This window comes from Bison bison, unplaced genomic scaffold (genome assembly GCF_000754665.1).
Source record: "Bison bison bison isolate TAMUID 2011002044 unplaced genomic scaffold, Bison_UMD1.0 scf7180017864489, whole genome shotgun sequence".
NCBI lineage: Eukaryota > Metazoa > Chordata > Mammalia > Artiodactyla > Bovidae > Bison > Bison bison.
The window spans coordinates 10,621,347-10,631,296 of record NW_011495048.1 but is presented as its reverse complement, the minus strand read 5'-3'; the positions used below and the strand labels follow the sequence as shown (position 1 = coordinate 10,631,296).

Below are 9,950 nucleotides of genomic sequence, written 5' to 3'. Positions count from 1 at the left end.
TCACCAGGGTTCCAGGAGCCAACAGGAGAAGAGATGGTTCACAGATCAGACATGGCCAGAGGGTGGACATCCAGTTTCTGTCGCATACTCTTCTTGATGTGTTTGCTTGTTTTACAGCCCTTTAAGATTGTAAAAACTGTTCTTAGCTGACTGGCCATACAAAAACAGGCCCTGAGCTAGAACTGGCCCAAGGACCATAGTCTATCCAACCTTTGTCTAGGACAAGAACAGCAGTTGTTCTCACTGGCTGGGTTTCTCTTTGTGGAAGTTTGAAAGGGTGTGAAGGATCAGGAGGCTGATGGGTAGGCATTGTGGAAGGACATCGTGATTAATTGATTTTTAAAATTTCCTCCAACTGTCTATATTTTCTTTTCATACTTTAAAGGTTTGTTTATGTTCTTCTTCTGCTTTATGGCTAAAATCTTAGGCTATGCCATCTTCACCACACCCTTAACAAGGACTGAGGCTTATAACCTGAGTTCCTTTTGTAGAGAATGTTATTTATTTCATAACCTCTTGTCATTCTTCACAAAGACCAGATTTTCTTCAAACCTATTGAAAGAAGAATATTTTGAAGGTTTCTTTTTTGTTTCAGAATTTTTCAGGAAAATAGTTTGTAAAATTTTAATTTAAAATGAATGAGTACACAAATAAGAATAAGAATAATAAAAAAACTACTGTGTACCTGAAGGGCATTTCTGTGTAAATTAAACAGCTTTTACTTTCTTAAAACGTGGATTGAAAGAGGGAAATCACACCTTTGCAAACAATATCTGTATGGAATCCAGTTCTAGGTCATCGCTGAAAGTGAATGTTGCACGGAAGGGTGGGAGAAATATCTGTAGAAAAGAAAAGGGGATCATTCTTCGATGGTTACCATGGAAACCACTAGGTTAACACAGTTGAGTTTGCTAATGGGGCAGTAGGTTCCTGCTAATGCGCTCCAGGTCAGAACTGTAGGAGAGCCCTTAGGCTGGTCCCCAAGGATACCCTGCTGTCTCTGAATCTCCCTCCCAACCCCCAGCACTGTTCAGTTTGAGGATATTCTCATTCTGAATTTCTAGGGTTCGATGAAAAGAAAAGATGGTCCCTGGTGGCTCAGATAGTTAAGAATCCACCTGCAATGCAGGAGACCCTGTTCAATCCCTGGATTGGGGAGATCCCCTGGAGAAGGGTACAGCAACCCACTCCAGTATTCTTGCCTAGAGAATCCCATGGACAGAGGAGCGTAGGGGGCTACAGTCCATGGGGTCGAAAAGAGTTGGACACAACTGAGTGACTAACCTTTGTTGCTTCCTTCCTTGATTTTAGAGTTTTATTTTGTATTGAGCAAACCAGGCTCAAAGTGCTCACTTGCGTACCCACTTTGAGGTGTTCCAGAATTTTACAGCAGACCACTTGAGTCCTGTTTTCAACAGCAGAGCCCCTGTGTTCCTAGAAAAAAGTCCTAGAAGGTGAAGGTCTTGGGGGTTTTGATACTCACTGTAGAATGCAGAAAGTACAACCATGAGCTCCGGAGGAGCGAGGAATCCAGCCTAAGCCAATGAGATTCAGCGGATCCAGACTCATTTTCCCCCTCCTGAAAGAATTTGACCCCAATGTAGAATATTCTATAGTTGTCAATATCCAGAGCTGCTTTAAACATGAGGTAATTTGCCTTAGGCATATCAATAAGTGGAACTTTGGCATCGGACTCTTTGGACTTGGATCCAATCTGCACCACACATTATTTCTACCTTGAGATATTCTGTCGTCCCCTAATGGCATTATTGTTGGGGGATCCATAAGATGCCTGCTGCTAAGTCGCTTCAGTCGTATCCGACTCTGTGCGACCCCATAGACGGCAGCCCACCAGGCTCCCCGTCCCTGGGATTTAAACGGCTAGCACAGAGGCAGAAGCGGCCTGGAATTAGTCACCGAGGAGGTGAACGTGCGCAGAGTGACAGACAAGAGGCTGCGGAGGACCCAGGCAGAACCTCGATGATGGGGCCCCCACGGGGCTATCCCCAAACTTGAGGTCTTATCCAAAGTGGGCTCCTGCAGCTCCAGAGGGAAAAGGCTGAGCAGACGAGGCACGGCCACCAGGGGGCGCCGCCGGTCCTGGGATCTCGGAATCGAATCTGGGGCTGGGAGACGCAAAGCCGCCGGAGGCGGGGTTGGCGCAGTACCTACCTGTTTTCCCCGCAGGATGTTACTGGTGAACAGCAGTGGCAGGTATCTCCCGGGCAGCTGCTTATCCGTCTGTATCTCCCACAAAACCAGAATCCCGTGAAGGCGGTGACTGTGTTTTCATTCCCTTACTCCTCCAATTGCACGTGAGTTCCCTCGTCCCACCCTGGAAGGGGGCGCGAGGCGTGGGGTTGCTCAGGCTGTGGAGAGCTTTGAGGCCCCTGGATGAGATATCAGATCTTCACTGCAGTGGAACCCAACCGCTGGCGGAGCTTGTACACTTGAAAACTTTGGGGTAGACAATCTACGACTTGGGCAAGAAATAAAACTGGGTCTCAAACTTCTTAATCTCAGGACCCCTTTATGCTCTTAACATTACTGAGAAGCTCAGAGTGTTCTGTATACCATATTAGAAATTAAACTGAAATTTTAAAAGTATTTACTTTAAATTGCAATAATAAATCCACTACCTTAACATATATTTTTAATAAACACCTGTATTTTCACACACAAAAAAGTGAGAAGTATGGCACCATTTTACATTCCTGCAATTTTTAAAAATGTTTAGCTTAATAAAAGACAGATGGTGTCTCTTATCTGCTTCTGGACTCACTAGCAGACTGAGTTTTCCAGTGAAAAGGGCAAATAACATCTTACTGTGAAAAGTTTTCATTTTGCAGACCTCCCATTTTGATATTAAGTATAAATTAACTACAGTGTAATTTTTGGATAAGAATTGGGAGGCTTTTTGTAAAAGAAACGTTGTCTTAGGTGCAGGCTGACGGCTAACGGCCAGGTTGCCTTAACGTTCACCACTGGGAAGACGTGGCCTGCGGTACCAGAAAGCAGAGTCTTAGCCGGTGTAGATATTAGTGTGTCATATGAGAGTCAGGACTCTGTTGCAGCTGGTTAGTCACTGTCTGCTGTTCTTAGTTGCAGGGGGCAGAATGGTGGCCAGACCCCCTCTGTGAGGTCAAAAGCATATGAGAAAATTGATCGTTTTCCTGATTCAGATACTCTGCTAACTTTGAACCCATTTGGGGGTTCTTATCAATCCAAAAATATTTCAAATATTTTTGGTCCCACTCACCTCACACTTGTTAGAATCTCTACAGTCAAAAAGATAAGAGATGGCTGTGGGCTTCTGTGCCTGCCTAGTTCATCCACCTCTCCTTCTGCCTCCGCTGCCATCATGGTGCCTGTAAAACAGCTTGTTGGGGGCGGGGGGTGGGGGGGTGCAAAAAAAAAAAAGCAGGTCCTGCAGTTTACTCTGAACTGTACCCCTCCTGCAGAAGTGGAATCATAGATGCCGCCAATTTTGAGCAGTTTCTTCAGGAGAGAATCAAAGTGAATGGAAAAGCTGGGAATCTGGGCAGCAATCATATCAATCCAAAGACACAAAAGCAAGATCACTGTGACTTATGAGGTGACTTTTTTCCAAAAGGTATTTGAAATATCTTAAAAGTGAAAGTGCTGGTCCATCAATCGTGTCTGACTCTTTGCATCCGCCAGGCTCTTCTGTCCATGGAATTCTTTACCAAAAAATATTTGAAGAATAATCTAAGTGATTGGTTACACACAGTTGCTAACAGCAAAGAAAGTTACGATTTGTGTTACCTCCAGATTACTCTAGATGAAGATGAGGAGGAAGATGAGAATTAAAACTCAGGATCTAGAATATTTTGTGTATTTAAATAAAAAAGGAAACCCTTGTGCATTGTGGGTGGGAATGCAGATTGGGTGTAGCCACTATGGAAGACAGTATGGATGCTCCTCAAAAAATTAAAAATAAAACTACCATATGATCCAACAATCCTGAGTATATATCCAAAGAATATGAAAATAGGATCTTGAAGAAATGCCTGCATTCCCGTGTTCATTATGGCCTTGCTCACAACAGCCACGATATGGAAACAGCCCATGTATTTCTCAACAGACAAACGAATAACGCGGCACATATAGACAATGGAATACTATGCAGCCATTTGCAACAATGTGGATGGACCTTGAGGGCATTAGACAGAGAAAGACAAATACCAGATGTTATTATTTAAAGATGTAGAATCTAAAAAAGGCAAATGTCTAGAAACAGAGGGTGAAATTGTAATTTCCAGGGGCTGGGGTTGGAAGGTGGCGGGGAGATGGGGTGATGTTGATCCAAGGGGACAAACTTCCAGTTATAAGATGAATAAGTTCTGGGGAATCTAATGTATAGCAATAGTCTTATGTATAGACTACAGTTAATAATACCATATTGTATACTTGAAAGTTGCTAAGAGAGTAGATCCTAAACATTCTCACCACAAAAAAAGAAATGCTAATTATGAGATATGATGGAAATATTAACTAAAGCTCTGATGGTAATGGTTTTGTAATATGTAAGTATCGAATCAGCATGTTGAACACCTTAAACTTCCAGTGTTATATGTCATTTATATCTCAATAAAGCTGGGGGAGGGGGGAACACCACCACAGCAGCCCCAACATCTCCATGCCCTAGGCCTGCCCCGGGATCCGTGTGGAATGCCCCAGTGTCAGTGAAGAAGCTATGTGGGGAGACTTCCAGAATCAAGTAACAGATAAGGAAAGCTCCTTTCAGTTAATTCCCTCCAGGGACACCTAACCAGGGTGACAACCAGAATCATCGGAGGAATGGCAAAGGAATAGTGATTCCTGGGCCCACCTCACATAGTCCGGGGCGGAGGCTAGCTCTTAAAGCTCCAGTTGCACTCTTGAGCTGCCAGGTTTGGGAGCCGCTGCCTCCTCTATCGCCATCTACCTATCCTACAGAGCCCTCCATCTGTAGGCACCTTGGGATCACTTGGGGCATTTATTCATTTATTTAGGAACCTCATATCCTATAGTCCATGGGGTGGAAAAGAATCAGACATGACTGAGCAACTTCACTTTAGCTCTGCTGGGTCTTAGCTGCAGCATGTGCGATCCAGTTCCCTGACCAGGGATTGAACCTGGGCACCCTGCATTGGGAGTGCGGCGGAGTCTTAGCCACTGGACCACAAGGGAGTTCCCCAGCTCAATCCCTAGAGAGTCCAGTAACTGGAGATTAGGTAGACCTGGGATGGGCCCGGGAACAAGTTCTGAACAAGCAACTCAGTTCACACTGCCGTAAGTGGCCCTGGACCAGCCTTTGTCTGGAGGGTTTTGCAGCCTGTGTGTTACTATCTGAGTGTCAGAAAGAGATTTTAGGGCCCAACTCACAATCAGCACAACCTTTGCCTTACTTCCCTTATCCTTTGAACAATCAGATCCCTTCTTGGGAATGGAAATTTATAATCCAGATTTTATAAATCATTTGATTTGAAGGTGACAGTCTCCCCTCCCTCCCCCCAATCCCAGAAAGGTACATTCCAAGAAGATCCTAGTCTTTTCAAACTCCACCCAGGCTCCAAGCACCACCGGCTCCCTTCACCACACTGGACAACCATCCTTCTACTCTGCGCCTATGTCTATATGTATACACATCCATCTTTCCAAAGAGCCAGGCTAAAGGTGCAACAGGCAGGAAAAATGGGGGGACAGATTTATGAACTCAGCTTTCTTCATACCAGGGGCCCCACTCCCACCTTCTCCAGCTCTGTAGAGGATATTTTAGTCCCATCACCACACACAAAAAAGAAATGCTAATTATAAGATATGATGGAAATATTAACTAATGCTCTGATGGTAATGGTTTTGTAATATGTAAGTATCAAATCAGCATGTTGAACACCTTAGTTTCATCCAAGGAAAAGAAAAACTGTCAGAAGCCCTCGAAGTGAAATTCAAAGATGCCACTTTGTTATTTTGATTATCTTGAGCTGAAGGCACTTAAAAAACAGCAAAGGCAGGGAGAAGCTTTCCTCCCCTTTATCTGCCTAAGACAGACCCTCCAGAAGGAACTTAACTGTCATAAATCCCTTCCCGGGGAGTTTCACCAACCAGGGAAGATGGTCACAGGAGAGGACACTGGAAGTCCACCCCACACTGAGACAAACATTGTCAGAAACTATCACATCTCCCATCTGTTCTTCAAAGGCCCGTCCACCTTTCTCCTAAATTGCCCCTTCCCTATTAAGAAGGTAGATAAACTCTCAAATCTCATCTCCTTCCTAGGTTTTCTTTTTTCCTGTGATATCCCTGTTGATGTCATGTTACAAGTCAAGAAACATGTATACCGTTCCTCTTGTTGGGCTTCCCTGCAATTCATTGCAAGAATTCGTCTGCAATGCAGGAGACCTGGGTTAGATCCCTGGCTTGGGATGATCCCCCCTGGAGAAGGGAATGCCTACCCACTCCAGTATTCCGACCTGGAGAATTCCATGGACAGAGGAGCCTGGCAGGCTATAGTCCTTGGGGTCACAAAAAGTCAGACAGGACTGAGCAACTTTCACTTCCTCTTGTTAATCTGCTTGCTGTAAATTGATCTCATAGACCCAGCTGTTGAACCTAGGAGAGTAGAGGGCAAAGTCGTTCCTCTCCCACATCCTCCTCCATGTCATCTTTCTTTCTTTTCTTTGAGACCGCATGGACTATAGCCTGCCAGTCTCCTCTGTCCATGGAATTCTCTAGGCAAGAATATTGGAGTGGGTAGTCATTCCCTGCTCCAGGGGATCTCCCCGACACAGGGATCGAACCCAGGTCTTGTGCTTTGCGGGCAGATTCTTTATCATCTGAGCCGTCAGGGAAGCCCTTTTCTTTCATCAGACCATGCCGAGTTGTCTGCTAGGTGTTAGAGATACTAAGCTGAAAGTGGAACATGGGTCAGGCCTCAGGAAGTGGTGAGGAGGGACCTGATGCTAAACCAGCAGCTTTGGGGAGAGCTCAGCCTGCTCCCCAGGATCCTGGCCCATCTCCATGCACTGAGTGGGGGAGGGTGCGAGGAGTGACTGAGGATATTTCTGGGAAAAAGGATTCACCCGTGGCAACTTCTCAGCACCTACAAGAAGGGCAATTTCAAGGACAACACGCTTCTGTGTCCTGGAGTGCCAGCATCTTTGTGAGCACAGGCTCTTCCGTTCTTCGTATTATGCCCCGCATGCTCTGTAGGAGGCACTGCTGTTGTCTCCATTTTACAGACGAAGAAACTGAAACTCAGAGAGATGAATCAGCTTGCTAAATGCCTCAGGAAGAGGCGCTGGAAGCAAACCGCAGCTCTGTCTGACTTCAGAGCCCTTTTTGTAACAGCTCTAGAGAGACAGGCTTCACTGAAGGAGCTGGTAAAAACGGACTGGGCCGTTTCCCCCGCACCTCAGTGGAGCCCTGAAAACACCAGGTGTCGTCAGCAGAGCTGGCAGCTGGGGGCCCCCCTGGTGTCAGTCGTGTTGGGAGGGGCTTTGGGGCAGCTGTGGAAGACGGCGCCGGTGGCCTCAGCAGTCCTGGTGGGCAGCCAGCCGTCCCCTCATGGCACGATAACTGATATTTATTGGACACTTACCGTGTGCCAGACACCGTGTAAGTACTTAACGTGGATTAACTTATTTAATATTTACAACAACTCCCACTTTTACGGATTAGGAAACCGAGGTAAGGCAGCTTTCTCGGGTCAGCCTCTGATAAATGTGGAGCCAAGATCTGAACCCAGGCACGTTGACGGCTGGCTTGTGTGCTTCAGCTTTGCTCTGTTGAATGTCCTGGGGGCGGAGAAGGGATTTAGTATCTTGACGTGTTTACTTACGGGTAGTGTGCCCAGGGAAGAAGAGGGCCAGTGTGTGCAAAAATGACGACAATACTTTGCACTCCCTCCACCAAGAGCTGAAGTCCGTTTCCCACTTCTCAAGTTAGGCCTGGCCTCCCGACTCACTTTGACCAAGAGAATGTGGCCACAGGAGACGGGCCGGTTCCCAGCCCAGGCCTCCAGAAGCCTCGTGGCTTCTGCTCTCCCCGTCCGTGGAATCTCGCCACTACAGCAAGAAGCCTGGGGTAGGCTCCCCTGCTGGGTGAGAGGTACTTGGCCCGTCACCCTGTCACCCTTTCACCACAGCGGACAGCCTGCTAACCACCTGATGAGCGGATGAGGCTGTCCTACGCCATCCAGCGACCTGCCAGCTCACCACAGACACAGGGCCAGGCCCAACAGAGCCAGGCTGGACACTGCCCCCACTGACCCACAGAGGCAGGAGCTAATGAGTACACGTTTCTTGTTTTCAGCCACTGGGTGGCTTGTGGGTAGCAACAGATACAGCAGAAAATACCCCAAACAGAAGGAAGCTATGAAGTTGGAGGAATTCCCACCAGACAGTATGGGTAAGTGGAAACCCCTCAGGCAGGGAAAAGAGATTCACAGGAAAGGGAGCGGGGCAGGGGAGCACCTGCCTGGCTCCTCAGAAACCCAGCACCCTCACCTCTTCTGGCTTCCATCGGGTGGGGGAGGGGCCAAACTCTCCGGAGAGAAACTCCAGAGAGACAGGAAGCTGAAGCAGTAGTCTGCTCCTGTGTGTGTATGTGTGCGGGGGTGAAGGGGGGTGGGTGTGTCTGCAGTCAGTGTGAGGTGGCCACCTCTTGGCAGACGTGCTGGTGTTGCTGTAGAGCAGAGAGAACCCAAGACAGTCTGTGAACCTGGGATTCTGGGCACCACCGATGCCAAGCTCCGGCTGTTCCCACAAAGTAGCTCTGATCCAGACAATAAACTGTGTGAGCCTAACCACAGCAGCAGATATAAGAATAAGGAAAAGCAGGAAAAGGGGAGAAACATTTAGTATATATTCATACGAGGAACAAGAAAACTTGGGGCAAATTGAGATAGAGGGAATGGCCACTGGGGTGGGGGGGCTAAAATAACACTGCTGTTCAGACTACAAAAGGATGCCCTTGGGATTAAAGCAGGGGAAAAAGGATTTAATGATACTCAGTAAATATTACCAGCATGTAAAATCTACATATTATGGTGTAATCACGCTTTTTGGTGATGATATTGGTGATTTCACTTGCCCACGTTTTAAAAATCACCCTTCTCGAACGCCTTGAGGATTTTAAAAAGAATCAAAGCTTTCAGGTAAGGGATGGTGCTGTATCCATACAATTTCAAGCAGACTTTGAGAATGGGACAAGAGTTTTTCTTTTAAGTTGGACCCTTCCCGGGGCTCTGGGCCTGGGCCCGAGCCTGAAACCACAAAAAGCATTTCCCAGCACCCTTGCGACGCCCACCTTGAATTCCCTTCCTGCCAAGTTGCCCCGAGTTTCCCAGACTTGGGGAAGCCACTCTCCTCCGCCCGGCTCCGGAGCCTGGGGGTGGGGGCGGCCGATCCCCTCCAACCGCGCGGCCGCCAGAGGGCGCTGCTCTGTCGCCGGGAGCGCCGCGGCCGCCTGGGCGTGTGGCCTGGCGAAGGCAATTTTGTGTTGTTTAAATGCCAGCATTGATTGCTCACTCCTTTCCCAAACATGTTTCCATTTTACCCTGTATCTCTTCTACGTTAAAAACTCAAGAACAACAACAACAAAAATGTGTACTTTAGTTCTAGTTCCAGAATAAGTATAAGGGGTTTTACACGAAATGCAGTTTTGTTCCAGAAGCCTCTGGGACCAGGGCAGAGCAGCCAGCAGGGGCTCTCCGGACGCTGCTCACCGGTCAGGGCAGAGGCACGTGGACACAAACCCACCGAACCTCGGCCCTGTAAATGCTCTCGCCAGCAACCCACCAGCCCGCAGCTTTCCGCTCCGGAGGACCGGTTCGTTTCCGGCCAAGTTCAGAAGCTGGTGGCCGAAGAGGGTGCCGCGCGGGACCGCGGAGGAGCCAGCCGGGGTCCGGAGCAGGCGGCGGGCCCCGGCTTCCCGCCCGGCGGCGC

At 47.8% G+C, this 9,950-nt stretch overlaps 1 protein-coding gene and 1 pseudogene across 2 annotated transcripts in view; both read left to right on the top strand.

The window, feature by feature from the left end:
- The first annotated feature begins 3,361 nt into the window (after positions 1 to 3,361).
- On the top strand, positions 3,362 to 3,831 carry LOC105005348 (annotated as a pseudogene).
- A 3,422-nt stretch (positions 3,832 to 7,253) lies between these two features.
- Positions 7,254 to 9,950, top strand: part of LOC105005347 — a 12,070-nt gene continuing 9,373 nt past the window's right edge. The window contains exons 1-2 of one of the 2 annotated variants that reach the window (XM_010863319.1): positions 7,254 to 7,620; positions 8,317 to 8,412. In XM_010863319.1, coding sequence (XP_010861621.1) covers positions 7,269 to 7,620; positions 8,317 to 8,412 — 448 coding nt within the window. In that variant the 5' untranslated portion in view covers positions 7,254 to 7,268. Of the gene's footprint in view, positions 7,621 to 8,316; positions 9,093 to 9,950 lie in introns of those variants that run through there. The other variant, XM_010863318.1, reaches the window with a different exon arrangement.